At 41.2% G+C, this 23,777-nt stretch overlaps 1 protein-coding gene and 1 long non-coding RNA gene across 3 annotated transcripts in view; both read left to right on the forward strand.

Moving 5' to 3' along the window:
- TBXAS1 (thromboxane A synthase 1) overlaps positions 1–23,777 on the forward strand; it is a 233,624-nt gene that overhangs the window by 55,300 nt on the left and 154,547 nt on the right. For both annotated transcript variants that reach the window (XM_030478710.1, XM_030478708.1), the window contains one exon: positions 4,115–4,208. In XM_030478710.1, the coding sequence (XP_030334570.1) occupies positions 4,115–4,208 (94 nt within the window). The remainder of the gene's footprint in view (positions 1–4,114; positions 4,209–23,777) is intronic.
- Positions 5,887–15,855, forward strand: LOC115604992. Its single transcript, XR_003990462.1, has 3 exons — positions 5,887–6,627; positions 8,488–8,492; positions 15,845–15,855. It is a non-coding gene; the product is annotated as an uncharacterized LOC115604992 (long non-coding RNA).

The raw sequence follows: 23,777 nt of genomic DNA on the forward strand, positions 1-23,777 counted from the left end.
TCCTCTCTTCCTCTTAAGAAAACTGAAGTGTCTGAGGTTTTATCTCGTAGGTTTTATAACAGTCTAATCTCTTATTCGGCCTTTGGAAGCTTACAGACTAGTTCCCTGCTTAGGAAAATAAATTTGATTAATTTTCCCTCCTTCCCTTTAATCTTTTCCATGTGTGTCTCTTACATTTGTTAAACTCTAGAATTAAAAGTGCCTGCTGATTTATTTTTTTATTTTTTTTCCCCCTTTCATTAATTTATTTAATCACTCTTGGAAGCTTTTTAAGCTTCTAGAATAGACAGCATCCCATGCCAAGGAGTTTCATAGTTAGTATATTGATTTCTTGGAAAAGGGCTTTATTTTTAATCCTGCCACCTGAATGTTCATTTGTAGATTTTTTTTTTTTAATTTTTTTTATTTTTTTATTTTGGCTTTAAATAGTGGGTAATAATTCTTTATTTTCTAAGCCATGCAGGATCTTAAATGTTTTTATCATATCCTCCATCAGTTGCTTCTTTTTCCAGGATTAAGATTATAGCCTGTTTGCTTATTCCTTGTACAGAAGTTGTTCCATATCTTTGGTCATCTTGGTCACCTCTCATTATCTTTTCTATTTCTAGATTTTGCATTTGACTCAGCCCATTGGCTGGTCTTCTACCCACAGCAACAGCAGGAGGTTGCCTGATATCAGATTAATTTTTGTGGTAAATTAACACAGAAGTGTGTTAAGCATCAGAGTGAGAAATAAGACTTCCTGCTGGTGATAAGGCAGGTGTGGAACTATTTCATTTAGATGTACAACTTCTCTAGACGAATGTCTTGTGACTGCCTACAAGGCATCCTTGCCTGTTTGCACTCTTCCAGCTTCTAGGCACTTCTCCTTCCCAACAACAAAACCTGGCCACTGTTTTCCCAGCGCAGTTTGCACACAGCTCTGAGAGTTACTGTCCAAGTGTGTGTCCTGGGTGTGCTGGGTAGCTGAATCACAGAAATTGGCCCGTTTGAGTTGTCGGTTGCTTCTGGCTAAAAAGGCAAAGGTTTGTGCCATGAAGCTGTCAGATTCATGTGTTACTGGTGTTCATTGTTTGTCGTGCAGGACAATTTTATTTATTTTTTAAAAAGTCCCCTAACCCACTCCTTTCTCTCTCTCTCCCCCATCCAAAATGGTAGGAATGAGCTTAAATATTGCGGGGGGGGGGAGTGGGGGGGTAGGGTCGGGGGGGGAAGCTCTTAGTATTTAAGTTTACAGAAAGTAAGCTGTTACATTAGAAATGGTCAAAGTCAGAGTTACCTCTGTATGGCCTTAGATCTTCCCTCTTTTGTGCATGCAGACCTGTCAGTCTTTATGAATTTGCATACTGTTTCCTTTTCTGCAAAACTGCAGATATTTCAACAGTAACGGAAATACTGTAAATCATAGGGTAGAGCTAATGTGTTTATTGATGAGATTTCTTTTTTTTCCTGCTGGCCCCTACCCTTTCATTGTTATATTTCAGTATGAAGCTTGACTACAGTGCTTGTGTTTCCTTACATTTGAAGTAGGTTTTCAAAAGGTAACTGAGCAAAATGCATCAGAGAAAATCACGTTAGGAAGGGAAAAAGGAAAGCAAATCCTCAGCTGTGAGGAGCTGCCAGTAATGTTCAGAAGCTGACAAAGATGAACTGCTCATCTAAGCATAAATAGTCTTCAGAGTCTGTGTGTTCGTTGCCTTGTGAAACTGGGTGCACTGTACTCATTAGTTTTGCTCCATTTTAAATATTTGATCACATTGTTTACTTTCGTGTAGTCTAAGGCTCTGTTGCAGTCAGTTTTCACTTTGCAGTACATGAAGACCAGGAGTCTACAGGGTGTCCGGTCTACAGTGAAATTAGCAGTTAAATGTAGCCCAGCCTGGTGTTTTGTGATCTGCCATGTTATTTTACAGTGAAACCGTCCAGGAGAAAATGCCGCAAAATTGATGGGTTTCCATTGAGAGAGACTTTCATTTTTCCCACCGTTTTCGTGCTGAAGATGAGGACTCTGCTATGACACAAAGACACCTTAGGAAGATTTCAAACAGCAGCAAAAAATTCTCTCTTTGGGAAAGAAAATGTATCGTGTACACTTTTCTGTCATTTTGAAGTTAAAACGTTTTTTCCCCAAGAGTATTAGCTTTTTCAATAAGGAAAACCTCACATTTTTAATTTTTTTTAAAGCATTTAAGTAGCCAGAAAGTCAGTAATATGTATAAAATATGTAATGTCAACCTCTGTGTCTTTACTCCATGATACCCTGGCATACTGAAATAGTGCCCTTGCATAGACTGAAGACACATTATTTCTATTGAAAGGGTTTGTGTATGTGAAGGTTTGTACTGCCCCTTTAAAAAGAAAAAAAAAAAAAGTTGCTATTTAAAAAAGTTCAAATTGCTATCTTCTGATTATGATTTTTCTAAAATATCTTCACAGATTCCCATTAAGAGAATAGGTACTGTGCTGCAGGAAATCTTCCTGGGAAATAGAATTGCAAAAAGCTTCTGACTTGATACTTAAAGCCCATTCTGCTTTGCTGGTCATGTGAGATTTAATTCTCTTAATTTTATATATTTCATTTCACAATGCCATTCTTTCCCTCCTGCTGGAGGAAAGGCCCATTTTCTGACATAAACTTTTCTCTCCCCTCTCCTCCCTGACCCCCAAGAACTGTGTGCTGTTTGCCCATTAAGTTATACCAGAATATTCATTACTGCATGATGTAGGGCATTTCAAATGGGCAGTGTGTCAATTACTGGACCTGAAGAAAGAGAGGTCCAAGTCATAGTGATGGCTTAGCATAGTCTTTAGGGTCAACAAGGCTGGGATTAAGAGGGAGTGAGCCTATCAGGGTCTGAGGGCACTGCTTCTGCTGTCTGTCTAATATGTCATTCAGGTGACTTGCAGACCCAATAGAATTAAGCAGTTGATATTGTGACCACTACACTATATGCAGTTCAGTTTTTATTTTGGGCTAGATTTAATTTGCTCCCCAGGACTAAACAGTCTTGCTTCATTTGGGGTTCAAAGCTGAAGGACTGCTTATGAGTTCAGACCTGCTGTGGTAAGAGATGAAGGATTGGAGCAAAGCTTCAAGTTCAGTATACTGTCAAAAAGAGTAGTTGCATGTGCCAAAACCGCTCTGGACATAGACTCACATGCAGAGGGAGAGCTTTAAAACTCTATTATTGCTCTGAGCTAAGGTCTTAATATAGACACAGCCTTTTATTAATCTTAAAGATCTTTTGTCCTGATCTTCCTGGTGATAGTATTCAGTATTACTGTGTCTAGCTAATTAAAGCTGCTGCTGTTAGCTCCTGCTCTGCCAGGTTCCACTAATTGAAGTCCACTGATATAAATCCATTGTTTGTATCAAGAAAGGGGGAGGGAAGGAGAAAAAAAAAAAAAGACTTTGGGGTTGTTTTTTTGGGTCCGTCCCCCCCCCCCCCTTATTGTCCCTGTCAACATGCCACAGTTTCATTTGAAACAAGGGATGCATGAAGCTTTTCAGCCTGGGTTTTGTTTCCCTGTAGTTTTTATATTTGTTTAATTTGCTGACTGGCAGCTGCAAAATCACTTAATCAGCATATCTGGCCCAAATACTAGGCATGACTTGGACATACTGACAATGTCTTGGCTCATGCACAACTGAGACTAGTTTGAATTCTTGTCCTGTGATCTGTATAGGTAGCAGTGATGGAAAAATAAGAAAACAATAGAATGAAGATCCTTCTTGTTCGTTTCCCAGCTGTGCCACAGTAGTCAAACCCTGAATGCCTGTTTTGGTCTTATTTGTAGCCTCATGCAGCTTTGGAGAGCCACTTCTGGCTTACAAGACCCTCGTGGGAAGAAGAACAGCCCTCTATTTCCACTGCTCAATTGGCAGGCCTGTTTTTGAGTCCATTCGTTTGCCCTCTCTGAAGCACCAGTGTATGTGTTTATTTCTGTGACCTGTAGAGCTGCCGAGCAGTGTCACCACATTGGCAGGTCTGTTTGGTCAACACAGAAAGCATTTTTTCTCTCTCTGAATCCAGGCAAGTCATCTGAACTAATTACTGTGGTAAGTCCTATCATGACAAGATCTGAAATTAACTTACTACCTTATTTTTTCCAGGTACTCCACATCTGCATTCTCGAAACTAAGCAAAGTAGGAATTCGACATCCTCCAACTCTTCCTTTCATTGGTAACCTGCTCTTTTTCCGTGAGGTAAGATATAGTTTTCTTTGTATCTAGCCAAAGCGATGGGATGACTGGACAGGAGGTAGGAGGAATTGAAGGGGTACGCTTCAACAGTGTTCATCTCTTCAAGCATCTCCCTCTAGAAAGAACAAGCAAAGCTCAGCTTTTCATGTCAATTGGGAGAAGCAGTTGAGTGCAAGCAGCAATGATTTCAGGGTAAAATAAACTTGAGTGGAAAAAAAAAAAAAAAGTGTAAGCTCCTGCAGTTAATTACTTGAGCTTTTCCAAGAAAGTTCATGCCCTCAGTGAAACAAATCTAGTTATGTGAATAGAGCAGATTATATTAACTAGCCCAAACTGGTTTGTTCTGAGTGGTTTTGGCTCCTACGACCTTTCTATTTGTTTGTGCTTTTGCTGATTGTACACATTCATTCTAAAGCTTGTAAGGTTACTTGCTCCTAAGCAGTAACTGGCATTAGGTACCACTGAGCTCTGTTGCTCTGTGCCCCAAATACTGGGACTAGGGGGAGAAAAGAAGGGGAAGTATTGGGATTCTGCCTCCAGATTTCATTCCCTTATTTTTCTTACCCATGCCCTTTTATTAGTCTGCTAATGCTGTGGTTTTGTTCCTTGCTCAATTTCAGTAATGTTTCTGAGGGTCTAAAACCTCTTAATAATGAGGAGCTGCCACTTCTCTGATTGGATCTTACAGCAAAATCTCTGTACTGTGTGTCTGTTGCAGTCCAACAACTTTTCAGGAAATCTGGGCTAACTCCAGCTGCTGCCCAGTTTCCTCTTTTAAGTACACGGTCATCGATATCCATGCTGAGATTTGAATTATTAATGAGAATATAGTGCCTCTTACCTTGGTCTTCATAGTGATTGTTCTGTCAATATCTGACTCATTATTAGGTAAAACCCATTTAAATACCAGTTTTACATGTACATCTGATTTCATTTAGAAAATAGCATAAAAGGTAGACTTGATCTGCTCTTGATTAATTTGAACTGGAATTGACAGGGTGACTTTAACATACTAGGGATGCTGGTGGTGTGGAATACAGACCAGTTCATCCTACCTCTTCTGATTTCAGTTCAGCTAGATGGCATGAAGCTACTTGTTCTGTAGTTCTTTGGTGACAAAATCCAGTTATCATTACACACCTGCTAACGCTTGCTGTTGGAAAAGGTGCCTGGAGACTAAGTTATTCTGATATGTTGTAGATAGGCTTGCCTTGTACCAGCAGACAAATGGAAAGTTTTTGCAAACTGTTACCTATGATCTGTTAAGCAAATTTCATTACCAGAATTGCATGCATTAAATTCACTTAATGCAGGCTAACAAAGAAAAGTTAAACTTGATTTTACTCACTTTTAGTAAAAGAATAAGTTAAAGGTAGCTGATAAATTGTATCTTGGAGTACCAAGAAATAATAATTCCAGACAGGGTTTTGGAATACCCATTCTTGGATCATTTGAGTGATGCAAAACCACAAGCCCCACCAGGCTGTATGTTCTTATATTTCACTATTCATCTTCCCTATGGTCCTATGATTACCAGTAAGAATGGGCAAGGATGAGCCCAGGCTCTTTGTAATTTTTCTTTCTTCCCTCCTATATTTTGCCGTGTTTTCTGGATCTGCTCCTGTGGCTGCTTTCCTAGAAATAGTGCCCATAGCAACGTGTTGGTAATAGGACGGCTGCTTTTATACTGCAGGCTGCTCTCTTGTGACAGTGTTTTCAAGGACACGAGCGCTCTCACTGCAGTTAGAGGACAGTTTCCACCTTCTCTTCCCCTGCAGGGTAGAACCAGAGGTTGCCCATCCTAGGGACAAGGATGGTATTAGGGGCTTAGCTGTGAGGGGCATAACTGTGCATGAGCAGTGATTTGTTGGGAGCTGAGGTTACTTCTTTTTTTTTTTTTTTTTTTTTTTCTTTTTTTGGTAGAAAGTAGCAAAATGTTGATTTGTTCTGTTGCTACATCTACAATGTTAAGAAGTTCTTGCACTTACATGTTTATGCAACATGTCTTTTCACTGAACAGGCTTTTTAGAGAGTCTCCCTTTTAAGTAGGCCAGCTCCTTCTTGGTATTGCCGATGTGAAAGGAAAATACAGGAGCCACACTCCCACTACATCATCAGACTAGCAGTTTTCAACCCATGAACATTTATTTTGGAGGAATTCATGAATGGTGACTTAAGAATGAATTTTTATGTGCTGTATGGGAATCTGCATATGTGCCATTCATATGCTTCCAGTGTCAAATTTGGTCTGCAAATCAATGTAGGTTGAAAAGCCATGCACAGCAGAGGGATCTAGAAGAGAAAGGGGAATTAAGACATCTCAACATACACAGTCTTCCGGTCCAAAAAGTGTCCTCTTTTTCGTGGTTTCTGGTTCTCCTCTTAGAATATGATTGCTAGAAACTTAAGGAAAAAAGAAAGGGTCGGGAGGATGGGGGGTGGGACATGACACACAGGCACACACACATAACTCCCTCTGACATAATCAAGAAAATCTAGGACCTGGGATTTAAGAAAAAGATACTAAATACTGAAAGCTCCAAAAAAAATTGTGGGAGTAAGCAGTATTTTTCAATTTATAATGGCATAAATTCAAGGATTTGCTTGTCTTTTTCCTTACTTGGGTGTAAGTCGGTTCTGCTGGAGTGAACAGAGGTTCCTGTTTTGCTCCACTGTGTGAGTAGAGCATCATTCTTTTTTGGCTATTATTCTTCTTCTGTAAGTGTGCCTGAAAACAAATGAACAATACCAGCAGGATTTGACCAATAGTGCTAGGTTGTGGAGTTTTTAATAAACCTTCAAATTTATTTTAAAAAAGAAAATGTTTTCTCCATGAGATTATTTTGAAAGAGTTATTTTGGGGATTTCTCAAACAGTGCATTTTATTTGAGTAAAATAAGAATTGCTGTTAATACAGTGTCTGTGAGAGAGGAAAAGGAAGTGCTGAAAGTTAAGGGACTAAGGGAAATGCAACAGGAAAGACCTATCTCTATCACAGAGAAGCAGACTTTAAAAGCCGACTTGGGGAAAACAAAGTTATTTTACTGTAAGTCGCCCCTCCTCTCTCAAGTACAATAAAGGGAGATAATCACACCCTGAAACTAAAACATATCCAAGTTAATCGGCTTATCTCAAAAAAGAGAAGATAGGAAATTATTGCAGTTCTGCAGCTGGGAAATTATCCGAGTCCAAGATATTAGATTAAAAATTCTTCCTTTGCATGAGAATGATCTGTGGTGGGTAAGTCTGATGTAATAGTAAATATGATTAGATTGTTTAAAAAAAGCAGCATGTTCAATTTTCCCAATAACTGAGCAGACTTGCAGCAGACAGACCACTGCTTCTCTAGAAACTCCTGACTGTTCCCTCACCTCTCCACATTCTGCATTTTTCCTACCAGCCTGTGGAAAAACACAAGGTTTGTTTGTGATAGCTGTGTAATGGGACACGCAAGGGTGTACACAGCATGGACTTTCACACATGGGCCTGCATGGGCTTTGGAGCAGTAGGTTGCAGAAAAGCTAAACAAAACTCTCCTATTAATTCCCAGGCTAATGATCTTATTACATTGACAGATGCTCTGAAAACCGAGAAGGCACACGCGCTGCACTACCCTTCTGCCTGAAGAACCACGGCAAACACTTGACCTGTTGCTATGGCTGTGCTGCGCTTTTCCTTCCCCCTTTCCCATCCCTTTTCTAAAAAGACAGCCACGCTGCATTTAAATGTCATTGGCTCTGACATTTGCACTGCTCTGGTCGCCTGGTACTGTACCTGTGTGCACTGCTGCCTATTCAGCCTCTTGGGGAGCAGCGCTGTGCTGCTGCAGCCTTGGGGCTGGTGTCTCTTCATGATGTTTGGTGGTGGTGGTAGGTGCGTGGTTGGCTGCTTGTTTTGGCCCTTGGTAGGCAGGATATGCAGTTGTGCCCTGTGTACTGTTTGGCGATGTGCTTTGGGTTCTTACAATGGCATGATCGTGTGTTGCTTTCCTCCTATTACTCATAGCAAGCTCCAGTGGTGCTTTTGACTGGCTGTGCGCTTGTATCCCTGCCTTGCATTTTAATGAAAGACATCACTCTCTTTAGCCCCTCTCTGCTTGGACAGGATACTCTTTGTTTATTCTGTTTATTTCTGTCTGGCCTACTTGTAGATCCTGGGCTGCCCTGGAGTGGCCCATTTCTGCTGAATGGAAGTGGGGGCTGTGTGGGTGCTTTGTCTTGCTTTCAGTTTGGATCTGGCTGGGCTGTGTTGTTTTATGGCTGATGGGTGGGTGTGGAGAAAGGGGGAGTACAGGGAGGAAGCAGAGGGCAAACATAATCTTTTTCCTAAGCATCTGCCAAAAGCATCCTTTGGGTTGGATGTAAAGAAAAATAAAAGGCAGGGTCCTTGCAGGAATGAAATTAACCCCCATCTAATTTTCAGCCTAGAAAGCAGTGTGTCAGTGCTTGGAGAGAGTGACTGCAGTGTTTACTGTTCTGGAATTTAATGACACACCATTTAAACCCAAACAAGGTTGGAGAGAGGCAAATGGTGAGGGGAGCAAAGAGGGGGAGAAAAGGGGGAAGGGAAAAAGAGGAGCTGTGAGATAGGCTGTGGACCTGTATTTAATTACAAGAGTAATATGGCTTACACTGACAGTGAAAGCCTTCATATGGTTTTGTGTTGCTTCGTGCAGATAAACAAGAGAGGAATAGGACAGAGAGCATGTGTTTTGCAATTTAATAGCTATCTGTGTGGAACCAGAAAGGACGGCAGTGTCATCACCAACCAACCTGGCTTTATCTCCCCCAGCTGACTCTGTGCATCTGCCATGGGCTGCTGACTGCCCAAATAGACCTAACAGGGTGCTCCGTGTCTTCTCTTGTGTCCTGGAAACACTCCCCACACACACACCTTGATTGGGAGGCCTGTGCATGCATGCGTTTCATGTGACATGGATACATGTGGTGCAGATCTAAACCTAGTCATGTCATAGTCTGCAGCGTGACAGAAAACCTGGGGTTAGATGTGATTTTATGTGTACATTCATATGTCTATAAAGTCAGTCTCTACCCTTCAAATACATGTGTATTCCTAGCTTCAACTGATACTCTCTGCTACCTGCTTTGATCAGATGTTAGTGTTGTCAGGTACCCTGACAAAGTCAGTGCAGTGCCTGTTTGTGGGAACCTAATGCAGGAAAATGAAGACATCACAGTTATCTGTCTCCCACTTGACTAAGTGCTGCTTGCACCCTTCAGCAACAGCTGGACCTCTGGTTTCTCAGAAGAGCATCGGTGGGAGCCGTGTTGTGGCTCACCCCAGCTTCTCCCTGAGTTTGTGAGTTCTCAGCAGGGTGAGCCTGCCTCAGGGAGAGCAGTGCAAATGCCTCAGAAACCTTTCTGTAGAGGGATGATGTCCTCAGGTATTTTGCATGCAATGTTTCCTATAGCTGTTTGCTAGGTGTCGCTGAATGTCATGTCAACTTTAATGTTTATAGAAACTGGAGAGACAGTATTAGGATACACAAAGAAACTGGCAGGTTTTACGTGACAGAAAAAACAGTGGTGAATGATTGCTGCTTTGCTGGTGAATAATGTTGACTCAAGTGGTGAAGGTGGTAGTGGTCATGACAGATGCTGTTGCTCTTTCGAGCTATACTGTTTTAACTTTGAGGGAAGAAACAGGTCCCTTTCTTATTCCAAGGAATGGCTGTTGACTGTATAACTTCTTCCTGGAGCAGCTGCCATATCTGTTTGCTGTGCAGAGCTGTGTGAGTGTTGCCTGTAGACCTCAGCAGTTGCCTCTAGGAGATGCAGACCTCATTGATGAGCAACATCATGCTTTTGGTATTTTTTAAGCCATGTTTTGGTGGTTCCTTTTGGCATACTTTATGCTTGCTTCATTAAACACTGCATGAAGTGAAGAGGTAGCGGCTGAGGCAATTGCTAGCTGTATGTGAAGGACTTACCCATTAAGTGGAAAAGGGATGATGGTTCCCCATGGCAGCTCAGTGAGTGAGAAGAGAGATTCTCCAATCATGCTTTCCTCAGACACCCAATGTGATTTTGGGCAAGTCTGACTGGGGCAAAGCTTTCTTATTTTCTGGGTAAGCAAATCTCCTGCTTCACCCGCTTTTTACACACCTGCAAAATGACATAGGTCTTTTCCATCAGGTTATGGTAAAACACTTTAAGCAACTTCTCTGGGAATTTTCTGTGGTAGATTTGGGGAGGCTGGTATCACTTCTGTCTTTAACAGACTGGGCTGCTTGAAAGTTGGAGGGAGATTAAATGATTTGGCAATGTTCACAGAGCAAGTGGGGCGGTGAATTAATGCCAGGTCCGAACTCTGGTCTATAAATGAAGGTGTCTGAGTAAAGTGGGTTCTCAATGTAGTAGCACTGCAAGACACTTCTATGCTGTTCCATTTCATCTCTCACAAAAACCATTGCCCTGTGATGGGTTTTGGTGGCAACTGGCAAATGACTACCCAAGATCCATCAGAGCAAAGGTCTGTGTCGTTGAAATGATACCTGGCTCATAAGAATGGTGTAGGGGAAGTTTGCCATGTGTTGTGTCTTTTGGAGAGCACATTTGCATGTCCATCACGTAACTCTCTGGACTTTGCTATGTAGCCTGCTCTTTAAGTAGCATGTACTGCTAAATTAAAGCCAGCTCTGGCATGACATGTAGCAACAGTGAACACAACAGCCATGCTACACAGGTTAAGAGAATGAAGATAATGTATAGTTGCAATGGTAGTAGCATACAGATAAACCCATGTAATCATTTAAAATGGAATTTACTTTGGACTCCAGGGTACCTGTGATCATTCACAAGGAGTAGGAGTTCCACAAGAAGTAGAGACTTTCACCTTGAAGAACAGGGCAGTAGTGAAATGATTGAATAGGAAGACTCTGGGAACTGTTGTAGCAAACTTAATGAGCTTCTACATGTGGACTTAAAAATGTAGGAATATTTTTTAGGTGTGGTTGTCTTCTGTTCAGTTTTGGCTGTAGTCACATCAGTGTGGCACTGGCCTGGAGAGAATGGGATTGGACTAAATAAAGTCTTCTAGTCCTTGAAATTAAAAAAAATAAAGCAATAGACTCAGGGCTGCAGTGAATAAGAGCAATCTTTGTTGTTTTAAGTAAGTTGTAACTTGCTTATGTGACCTGTAAATCTGGAGTTTAGTGGCGTTATATGCTGCTCACCTTCTTACTGCAATGTGGAGAAATCCGTATTCAGAAAACAGTTCTTCTATGTCAGCAGGATCAGTACATATAATAATAGCCAGGTATCAGTTGTAATGCTAAAATTATAGCGGGCTCAGGTAGGTTGTTGAGAACAGTTGTTATCCATGAGGCAACAAATTTAGCTGAGTCTTAACTTCATTAGCAGTGTCTAAATGCATTAGCCATATGCTCCTCAGCATATGGGTAAATACATAACAATTTATTTTCATTAGGGTTTTCTTACAAGTGCTGATAACCCAAGCTCCACTAGAAATGTTTACAGTATGACATATCTCTTCAAATAAGAAGCTGGCCTTCTGTACAGCAAGTCATCCTGAAGGATGGCAAGCAAGATAGTTTCCCCCACGCTTTCTGAGAGTAGGAAGGTACAGCTGCTGTGGGTCTGATCCGCTGCAGCTAGCCGGGCTCAGTTTCTGCAAGGCTTTATATTAAAATGAGTAATAGAAGGCTTTGGAGACTGTTCAAACGTGTGCCATTAAATCCCTGGTTCTCATTATGTGCTGTCTTCTGGCTACTTAAGGTGCACCTTGACTGTTATCATCTCCTGGTAGGTTTATCTAGATGTAAGACTCATGGCCCTCTGGGTTCTCCCTCCTTCCTCCCCTCCCAGGCAGGGCATACAACAGGGCCAAATGCAGGGTCCTTCACCTGGGTTGGGGCAACCCCTGGTATCAATACAGGCTGAGGGATGAAGGGGTTGAGAGTACTCCAGGGGAGAAGGACTTGGGGGTACTGGTGGATGAAAGATTGGACATGAGCCGGCAGCGTGCGCTTGCTGCCCAGAAAGCCAGTCATACCTTGGGCCACATCCAAAGTAGCGTGGCCAGCAGGTTGAGGGAGGTGATTCTGCCCCTCTACTCTGCTCTGGTGAGACCCCACCTGGAGTACTGCGTTCAGCACCGGAGACCTCAGTACAGGAAAGACATGGACCTGTTGGAGCAAATCCAGAGAAGTGCCACAAAAATTATTAGACAGTTGGAGCCCCTCTCCTATGAAGACCGGCTGGGAGAGTTGGGCTTGTTCAGCCTGGAGAAGAGAAGGCTCTGGGGACACCTTATTGCAGCCTTTTGGTTCTTAAAAGGGGCCTATAAGAAAGGTGGGGAGAGACTTCTTAGCAGGGAAGTTAGCAGGAAGAATACCCCAGGACATGGGGTATTGGTTTCAAACAAAGAGGGGAGATTCAGGCTGGACTTGAAGAAATTTTTTACAATGAAGGTGGCAAAATACTGGAGCAGGTTGTCCGCAGAGGTGGTAGATGTGACATCCCTGGAGGCTTTAAAAACCATGTATTTCAGATTGCTATTTTTTTCGTTTTGTCTTCACCATGAAATGCAGTGAAACGGATGATACAGACTTGGGTTGTCCTTGTAACTTCTAACTTTTTATTTTGTTTCTTTGCTATTAACCTTTTTTCCTGCTTCCATTTTGAAATTTTTTTCATATTGCATGAATTTTAGATAATTTCTAATAAGACAGAAGGAAAAGTTGAAATGTTCTTTGGACAGTTGCACTGGGCCACTTCTAAATATTCAGGTAGGGAAAAACAACTTACTGAACACTGGTAATTTTTATTTTACCTTACGACAAGAAAAATGAAAATTATAAACAAGAGAAAAAGAAATTGAAACCTAGCTGTATGCCTTAAAATAGTCTCAAATACATATTTTCATAATAAACTATACAACAAATTAAGATATTGCAAATTAGACTTTACTACTTCATGAACTTCCATAGGTTTTGTGCATGATACCTAATGGCTTTTTTCAATGCTGGGAGTATACAAACTGTTAACTTTTCATAGGTGGCATGATCCTCTGCCATCATTTAGGTAGGATCAGTGAAAGCTAGGCCGAAGGAGTTGTAAGAAATCGCATATGATGAACAGCTTAAATGTCCTCTGGGAAATTGAGTGGGACTTTAAACATGGTGATTATGTTCCACTCAAGAAAAGGGAAAAAGCTATATGGCAAGAACAGGGATTGGAGGGACGTATCACTTTGGACAGGCAGAAAAAGGGGATGGGGAACCTTTAAGTCTTCAATGCGTTGCCTCTATTTGCTTTTATGTCTATATACTGAGCTGAAACAGCAGGTGATAAACCCTGGATAGGATAAGGCATCTTCTGGCACCAGAGAATAGTCTAGAAAAGAAGTAGAAAATGTTATTAACAAGAAATTGGTGATTGATATATGATTTTTGCAAACATTATAGCTTGCAAAGGGGTGAACATATCTACTTTGCTCTGTTAATATGCTGCAACATATAATGTGTTGTGAAAAGTGTGTGGCAAGACAGACGGAGGAAGGGTGGTGTTTGAGTTATCCTTATTTGTGCTCCATATCTGAGGACAGTCTTGGACAGGAACACCTTGCAGCCAAGGTAGGGTGGAAAAGGCGCTTGATCACACACAAAGGGGAAATGGAAGAGCTTTGGGAAATAAAGCTACAGATGATGACCTTACCAGAGTTCTCTATTTTAATAGTGAGTCTCATTATAGTTCATGACAGATAGAATTAGGGACCATACAAGTATCTCATAGTTATATTTGTGTTTATATTTTTCACTACTTTTTTTTTTTCCTCCCAATGCCCCAGGGAGCCATCTCGAAGACCACATAAATGTGAGATTTCATTTTCTAATGCTATTTCATTTCCTGGATGGAGGACCTGCCATGAGAAGACCAGACCTCAAATTATAATAGCCCTGTAAAAAACTCCCTAAGGCAAAAGGGAAAAAAAGAAAGCCTTTGAAAGACAACCACAAAAGCAAAAATGGAGGTGTTTGGGTTCTTGCAGAACCAGACTAAGCAGCTCTAGTTATGACATCATTAATTTCTGGGTTTCCCTGTTTATCTCTGTGCACTGTTTACTTGCAAACCTGTATCTCAAAAGTCTTCCGAGGTCTTGTGCTTAATTTTCTCCAGTGTTCTGGTGTGTTTTGGCCTGACTTTAAAGCCTGATAGAAAATGGAGTTTGCGGGTAAAACTGAGAACAATCCAACAAACTAAACCAAATACAATCACAAATCAAGTAAAAATAGTCTGAAGATGCAACTTTTTCTTCTTCCTGGGTGAAACAGTTTTATTTCAGCAGACCCAGACTGTCTGTCTGCTTTCCACTGGAAATCTGTGCAGAATTGGCACATCGACTAGAATAAAAACATTCCCGAGGAATCGGCATGTTCTGTCAAAACATTTGAACAGCTCCCATCTCCCAGAGCACAGCGCTGCCGCACAGCCGGCAAAGGGAGCTCTGCAGCGTGCGGTGCCGGCTTCCCCTCCAACCTCCTGTCTTGAAGCCACCTTTCCACGTAATTATAGGCAGAGTGGTTCAGTTTAAATTATATTTAGCTGTGGTGGGGTTAGAGAAGGAGGTTTGTGAGAGCCTTTTACACCATGGTATAATCTAGATAAGGGCTGTTCTTTCTCTGTTCCCACTAAGGCTGTTGTGAGGAAAAGTCAGGAAGGTGAAGCTGTAGGACCCCCATGCCTTCCTGTAGCAGCCTGGCTCAGTGTAGTGGCCAGGAACAGGCTGGCAAAGATGAGCTCCAGGAGAAGTTCTGCTGTGCAGGGACAGGATTCCCCCTTGACACATGCTTCTGTGCCATGCCTCTTGCTTCTCAATGACTCTGCTACATGTGAGTTCAACTTCCAGCAGCAAAGTTCAATCTCTGTGTTGTGATGATAATATTTTTTTTTATGATGATTAATTTAGAAAAAAGAAAGAAAATTAATCTTTGGCTAGAAAAATATACACAGCAATTACAGAATGTAACTGACCAAAGTGCAGCAGGACACTGATTATTTTTGCTAAGTAGTATCTTTGTAATCTAGTACTGAAATGAAGGGGGTCTCACTGGTAGGCTCTACTCGTTATGAATGTAAGTGGTAAGATCAGGCCTAGTTTTACCAATCTACAAGAGGTACTATCTGTCTGTTATTAAGACCAATTGCTTAGGAATGTTACTATATCATTCTTGTTACCAAAGTTAATATAACCTAACTGACCACAGCTAAAGGAGTTTTTATTTTTGCAGGACTTCTGGGCTGTTGCATGATAAGGCATTGTGGTGGACAGCATGCAGTCAGTGGTTTGAAATAGAATGAAGTTTTTCTTCTTGAAATAGTGATGTGTATTAATCAATGCTTTACTGTGCTGATGAACTAGCAGATGGTGTCCTTTAAGGCTTGCACATGCGACAGTAACCTGTTTGAATATCATACCTACTTGTCTAAGCCCCATCCAGCATAAAGATCTTTTTATAAAATAACATAAAAGTAAACAAGGTGCAAAGTCAAGCAACCCTATGTGCATGCTTATCTAATAAACCGTGGCATATGCCCACATAGCAGTTCAGACCCATTCTAAGAAAAGTGGCATCATTAAGAAATGTGATGGAAGAGAACAATCCATGCCATGCAGAGCACGGAGGTCAGAGGTGGCTTTTAAACCAGCCCTAGCTCCGCTCAGGTTAGCGGCAGCACAGCAGTCTTACAGGGGATGGGTTGTGAACGCGCATTCCTAACTCTATTACTTATCCCCTGGGCCAGAAGGGCCAGATGTGTTGCATAGGCAACATATTTAATCTGTGAATGATCATTCCTGATGGATCCCCTCCAACCAGTCCAAAAGTTGCATTACTGGGCCCCAGCCCACTTCGCGTAGAAAGACAAGACCACCCAATCTGGTGCCTTTAGGGAAGAAAGAAAGTGGAATTACAGTTATTACTGTAATTAATAATTTTATGTTTTATGCAAGCAGTTGTACACTTTTTGGCCAAAATGCTTATATACTTGAGTCTAACCCAAGGCAGCTAAAGCCGCACAGTGGCATCTGAAAGTGTAACCATATAATTCTCACAGGAGTTAACAGACATTTTTACTTACAAATGTGGCAGTAACTCCTTTTCTTTTTCTTTTAGTTAGTTATGCAGGGTCTAGCATGCTGCACTTGTAAATTTTGGCCTGAGCATAAACCATGCTGACAAAAATATAGTCACCTCTGGGACTGAGATGAAGGCAATTTACCACAGTATAGCCATATGGGAGGGGAAAGCCTGTTAAAATCCTTCTATGGACAATTATGGCAAATATATGTTAAAAGGCTTTGAGACCTTGCACAATGACAAGCCTATCTCTTCCTGGGGAGAGGTAACAGGCTGAAATAACAGTGTCAGAACTGAAGCCTCTTAATATGCTATATTACTGTCTTGCAAAACTCTGAGAGTCAGGTTTGTGCAGAATTACCACTGTTCTAACATAGGAGCAGTCACTTGATTTGCTAAAAGCTTATCATCTGCAGGGGCAGACCTGAAAGAAAGGAAATGTTCTTGCAGTTTTATGGGCAAGTAAACTAAGGGCTGTGGCTGTGTTTTGCTTTACCGCCTGTTGAGAGCAGTAGCTATAGTGCCTGAGTGCCTGCTATTTTTGCTGGACACAGAAGCAGGTAGTAATGGCCTCATCCAAGCTTGCACAGGAAGAGGTGGTGGCAAGGCTGGGAACTGCATTTACATCCGATGGGCTCCAGTGCAGCGCCGCAATTGCTGCCATATTCTCGGATCCTGCTGTTGCTGCAGGAAAAGTTTATATTACGTGGAGGAGGACAATGCATCAAAACATCCTCACTGGAATAAATAAGCATCTTAAGTTGAGAGTTCAAACACAGCTTGCTTTTCTACTGCTTCTGTAGTCAGTCTGGTAATTTTTGTTTGGCTTAGGGAAAATAGGAATAAGTGTTAAATTCATGCTTAAAAGATTGCCTCTCTTCAGAGAAATTTGTTGTCTTTTTTCTCATTTTCAACAAGGAAAACTTGCTTTTGCAGCAGAGATTTTGACATTAAGTGTCTTGATAGAATAATAGGTGTGAGATGGATTGCAATCTATTGCCTCAAGACTTTGCCAATCATAAACTAAAATCAGTTAATGCATTGAGTTAAATCTTGCTATATTGTGCAGTGCGCTAGTAGTATTAAAAAAATCAATCCAGAAAATATATTGATTATATTATCTCCATAGCAACAAACAATAATAGGATAATGTTAGCTTAATAATTGTGCTTTGTGAAAATCTTTCAGAATAATTACTGCATTGTGGTCTTTTCACTACGTGGAATGCAATAACGCTTCTTCCTTGACTGCAGTCACCATCAGCACTGCGTCAAGAGATGTTGTTTTTGTGTGCATGCATATGTATTCGTGGATAATTTTGCTCAGGGTGAAACAGTTTAGCAGTCTATTTTGGGATCCATTTTTAAATGGTCAAGACCACAAATTGGCAATTGTTTTCTGTGTGGTTTGTTTTCTCCCACCTCCTACAACAACTGGCTACCGTAAAAAGAGGCCATTAACATTTCTTTTCCTGAATCTTTCTTTACAAGGCACAAAGACTTTGGCATGTAACAGAGCTAAATGTCCAGCTACTATATTAAGGATTTTCAGGAGAGAGGAACTCTGCTCTTTGAAACAGTGTTTCAAAGCTGTTCCTTTAATTGAATTTCATCTGTCATCCTCTAGGAATGACCTGTTCCACAGCAGCTGAGATATTTCCCTGTAGTTTGGAGGACCTGATTCTCTTATGCATCCTGCATTGTAATATAAATAACATGAGGTTGTTATGAATAAATATATATATATTCTTACATATAAGTAGGGGGGTGTGTGTATAACATTTTTAGCTTGAAATTTTAGCAGGCAAGTCAGAGGAATAGATATATATGCTCTTCATCTGGGTCTTGCTTTTATTTTTACTTCTAGATCAACCCTGTAATTTTGATTTTTGAATTAAAAAGAGGTATTGACCCAGATGTATGATGGAGAGGCCAAGTTTTTAGAGTGGTCAAAAAAACTCCACCCAGTTTAATCCCTGAAGTTTAAGTAGCCCCTGAACTGTCATGTCTCTGTGAAAGCCTTTGGGGACCTGGCAGTGGGTCGGGAATCCATTCACATAGGTCATGCCACTATTTCCTGATGTACCTGTTGTGCAAGGCCTGGGTTTAGAGATCAGCTGGCAGAGAGTAGGCTGCTGCCAGATCTTGCACTGGCAGGAGATTGCCCATGGCTTTCATAGGGTGCCCTCTACTATCCCCAGTGGTATGATGAGATGCCCTTTTACTTCCCAGGGCATGAGTGGATGCCATATTCTCCAATGGTCATTCCTTGTCCCTTTTCCTGTGGGACAAACACTGATGTCAGGCAGGTTAAACTTTTAGCACCACTTCTTAATAATTCATCATATTATTTTGATTCATACTTCTGGACAGGATTTGTCCTTCATATGGCCCATAATTTGATTTCTTACCATTTAGCAGACAGAGGTCCTCTTCTCTTTGAGGACCCCCAGGGGAATACAATACGTGACACTCTTGTAGTCAGGAATGTGCAAACCCTCAACTCTGTAGGGGGTGGCACTTTGGTACTATATACACTGTGCTCGGTGCACGTGCTAACAGTTTTCTGTTTGAGATGTCTTCGTAAGAGCTTGGTTGTGCTGTTGTCCCCTCCCATTGTTTTCCTTGACAGTCCCTCCACGTTGTTTCTTTATGGGGTGGGTGTGATAGAAGAGTTGTTTTCTGTCCCAGGCAGTGGTTACTTTCTGCCAGTGTCCCAATCCCTAGGAATGTGGCTAATTCAGCAGGGAGATGGAGGAGCAGTGGTTGCTCTCGGCTTTGTGTCCTGCACCAAAGCATTTAGTTCTGTATAGCTGTTGTATTGAATGAAAGTGCCAAGCCCCTCTGTCCTTTTCTGGGTGCAGATGAATGCAGTTGTGAAAAGGCAGCTAAATGCATCTGTTCCTCTGGAAAATATCTGGTATTTGCAGGTGTGTAGCATCATTCATTTAGGGGAAAAAAAGCCTAGATGGATTGACAAAGTGCTGCTTCTGAAGCTGCTGCTGAATCCAGTCCCAGGTGATGATCTAGAAACAGGAAAGAATGCCTGGCACAAGCCAATTCAGTCCCCCCCCCCAAACCCAAGCTCTTCTGTCTGTGGAATTGTCACAGTTGAAGCTGTCACTGTGCTTCTGCTTGGCACCGCCTGTGCTTGCCCCAGGTACTGACCAGTGGCCTTGCTGATCCCTAGAGCTGTCCCAAAAGCTCATTCCACTGCAGCCTCCAGTTTAGTTTCCTTGTGCTGTCTCAGCTCCTAATGTTCTCTGTAATCCTCTCTCCAGCCCACGCAGGGCTGGCACTGTGTGTTTCTGTCTGTCTCTTCCTAATCCTTTGTTCCAGGGAGGTCTGATACAGCTTTCTAGTGTATCTGTTTTTCATGCTTGTATCCTACCACCTACCGCATGGGTGGCTTGACTCTTAAACAGTATTTGACTTCAGGACAGAACACAAACAGTAAGTATCCTTATGAAAACAAAAATATTTTGTTGGAGTAATTATTGTAAGATAGGTAAAATGTCAACTCCCTGGTGTGATGTGGCTGTTGAGGCTGCAGCTTGTCTTATTCCCAGAGGTGTAAGACTATTCTGTTTTGCACAGGATCTTACAGCACATTTCTGTCCATAGTGGCAGGTCTGTTCTACCTGGTGGACTATTGGTTTGGGAGCAAGATGAAGCACACTGACTGTTTGTTCACATGGCTATGGTGAAGATCCTTGTAGCTCAGCAGCCACGTGCCCCCTTGTGCCCTGCTGAATGTATGGGCTCACTTCAAGGCTTGTGTGTGTCAAGCTGACTTGTCTGCCCTTAACCTTGTAGCTTTTACAGAGGTGCCATATGATAGATGGTAGTAAAAAGGGACCTGTCATGCCTGTGCCTGGCCTGTCCGTGCTACAGATAGCAGTATGCTCTGTTCTGCATCAGAGGCCAGCACAATCTATCGGGACATTTTTCTCCTTTCATGCTTGAGAGCCTGCATCCACACAAGGTGGGAATTAGACAAGAGGAAGCTGGGCTTGTCCAGCTATGTTAAAATACAGAAATAGTCCTAGTATCTTTCAGTAATGCACTAAGTGGCATGACTAATGTCTGTCACATGTAATGCTCTTTCTGGGTCTCTTCCCTTGATGGAGTACTCTGTGTGCACCGGAGTGCTTTGATTTGGGCACCAATTTGGGTCTTAGTGTCATCACAATAAAAGCTCAAAATTTGGGAGCTGAACACAGATGGAGTTTGTGATAATATTTAGTTCTTTCAGGTGGATGTTTCATAGTTTCAAACTTGGAGGTCACAGATAATTGAGTAGCATTGGTTTGATAATCAGCTCCTAAAAAATGGTAGAGACCCCTAGCACTATAGAAGCAAAATGTCTCTGATGAGGCCAAGGTATTACAACCCACTGAATGACTAATGTTGCTTCCTAAAGCTCAGGTTTTCTTGAAACCCACCTGTCTAAATAGTATCCATTTAGATACTAGTGAGCTAAAGCTATATGAGATAGCCCAGAGTTTGCATCAGAAAAGAATGTTTGAACACTGTCATCCTAATTCAGTAGGTGAAGATGCAAGATTTACACATGGACATGTAATTTTTCCTGTGCTTATTTCAGAGTCTGTTTGCACTCTACGGCACTAACATTGCACAATGGGATTGATTAATATCTTTTATTTTTACAAATTACTTTTTCATAACCTGAGGGAATCTGCTGTGTTGATGTATCTAAGAAGGAGGGGGACACTCTTCAGAAGTGGAGAAGGTCCTTGGAGAAAAAGTGTCGCTGTCTCCCTTTCTTGGGAACGGAGTCAACTTTCATTTCTCCAAATGCCAATTTGTTGTCCCCTAAAATAATGATGTGTTGTCAGATTACTCCTGAAATGTTTGTTTCCTTAGATTGAGCTAGCGTGTCTGTCTGTCCTACAATAAGTTGTTTCCATTTCTTTAAGTTATGCAATTACTGCTTTGCTTCCCTTAAGGGAGTCCAGCAAAGAAAACTAATAAAATTCATTCACCATTAGTAAGATGTGCTGAATGCTTATGCTAATCCATCTGAGAGACATTGAGCACGCAGTGAAAATACACATTGCAATGGTCTTGTATTGCACAATGAATTCCCTCCTATAGAGAGCACTGTAATTCTCTGTTTTTCTGTTGTAATTTGAGGATGTAGTAATATGAAGAAAGGCAACAGAGATGGTTAGTGATCCAGTGGAATTACATACAAGAAGAGATTGTGTAGGAGAGAATTACAGTCAGTTTGGAAAGAAGATGACTTAGAAGAGATTTAGTGGAAATTACATAGTCGAGTAAAAAATAAAATAAAATCTATCATTCCTTTCTCTTTTTTTCTAGTTTCTTGACTTATCATAGATATGTGTTTATCACAGGATCAGAAATTGCAGTGAGTCTGTAAGACCTCATATGGAGCCTTTCATGAACACACACTGCACAAATTGTATTTCTCTTTGTACATGTCTTCATAATGACATGTTTTCTGTTTTTGATAAAGGATCCTAGAAGCCTGAATAGGTATCTTCTGTGACATTTACTGTTAAATAAAATAAGGGCCTAGCAGGTTTAAGTGTTATCTAGACAATAGTCCTAATAAAAATAGTAAGGTTGCAATTATAGCTCTACAGCAGATATAAACAAGGTCTAAGCTAACGGCAGGCAACTTCCAAATAGATAAAAAGAAATATTATTTTAGCAAGTGTAATCAGTCTGGAGAATTCATCATTGCAAGAGTCAGGGAGTCGAATACAGCAGCTGGAATAATTTGAGGATCTGGATAATTTTATGACTAATTACATTTGTAGCTATGCATATTACGATAAAAGTAATTGAATCTTAAGCTAGCAGTTGTGTGAGGAAGAATCCTCCTTCTATTTAAAGCATTTTAGTTTTAACCATGTGTGTAGGGTTGTTTTTGTCATGCCTTTCTCCAAAGCCTCCAGCATGTGACATGTCTGAAAGCTCCGAAATAGATCAAATTTGTTGATATTCCTATCTTATATACTGTGTGTGTTTCTGTGGCAGAGAAGGAATGGTTCTGTAAAATACCAAGAAGGGGGACTGAGAAACCTGTAACTTCTCTCTGGCTTTACCACTGACTTTGTGTGGCATTTGGCAAATTGCTTAGTCTTGTGTACTTCCAACTCCCTACCTGTGACAGATGGGTACTTACCATCCCAAAGATGTTGTGGAAATGAAGTTTGTAAAGTGAAATGAGATTGAAAAGAGAAAGACAAAAAGAAAGCGAGAATCTTATTGCAGTGCGCCAAATTAATGTGTGAGGCCATATCTATATAGGAACGCTTTGGAAACTTAAGGTGAATCAACTAGAAGTGTGAATACAGCATGCACATATGAAAGTGCAGTAAATCTTTTCCACGAGAACAGTCTTTCTTATTCTGGAAGTGGCTGTGTATCACCTTGAGGGGCTGGTGTAGATAAGCTGGGTTATTCATCCCACACTCCATCTTTTCTAAGTATCCACATCTTATTTCCAGTGCCTCAAAACCCTCTTTGAGGTCCTTGCCCCCATTATTCTGACTGGGAGTCTGTCCTAAAATCTTACTATTTTGATAGTCAATAACTTCCATCTGATTGCTAGCAACATTTATCCATGGCCAGTTTATATTCATTTGATCTTTTTGTAATGTAGGCCTTTATATTAAATAGGCATTTTTCTGCTCCCTGATGATTACTCCCAGTACATTTACAGACAGCAGGCATGCCTCCTCCCTTTGGTCTGCTAAAATGAACCTTTGGTCTGCTAAATGAACTCTCCTAATTATGACTTGTAAGACAGGCCTTCTGTTCCCTGAGGATCCTTTTAACCCTTTTCTCTACTCGTTCCATTTTTAATTCATTCCTTTGGAATGTGGTTTATCAGATTTGCATGCAGCATTCCAGAGAAAGCATATCCCAGATATTATACGTTTGTAGTTTCCATCATACTTGTTGTTCATCATTATCCTGTGGTTGATGTGTCCATCCAGTTTTTTTAGTTTCACTGTTATTTTCAAATGATAGTCGACTACTGGAGAAATTCTTGCAGTTAACATAATCCCTCTAAGGGCATGAAGCTTTGCTTTCAACTAAAGACTCGCCTCTGTTGTAGTTGTTCAGGTTCTTTAGGTCATTCAGTTCTTCTGATATGACAATCTCAATCTCTCTGCCAGCTGAGGATAGAATCGGTCTTTCAACCCAGAACCATGGATGTACTTCACTAAAGTCTGCTTTTATGCCAAAGTCACACCTCCAAACATTGAACAGGGTCTGTCCCAAAACTGACCCTTGAGAAGTCTATGGCTTTTCTCCTTTCATGCCTATACTTTTCCTTCAGCTCAGTCCATATTCATTTCCCTTAAGCTTGCATGTTTGCTGTCTCTCAATTTTTATCCTGATCTTCATCCTTTTGGGTGTGATGACTGTTCACCTGCCACCAGACCAAAT

This window comes from Strigops habroptila, chromosome 3 (genome assembly GCF_004027225.2).
Source record: "Strigops habroptila isolate Jane chromosome 3, bStrHab1.2.pri, whole genome shotgun sequence".
NCBI lineage: Eukaryota > Metazoa > Chordata > Aves > Psittaciformes > Psittacidae > Strigops > Strigops habroptila.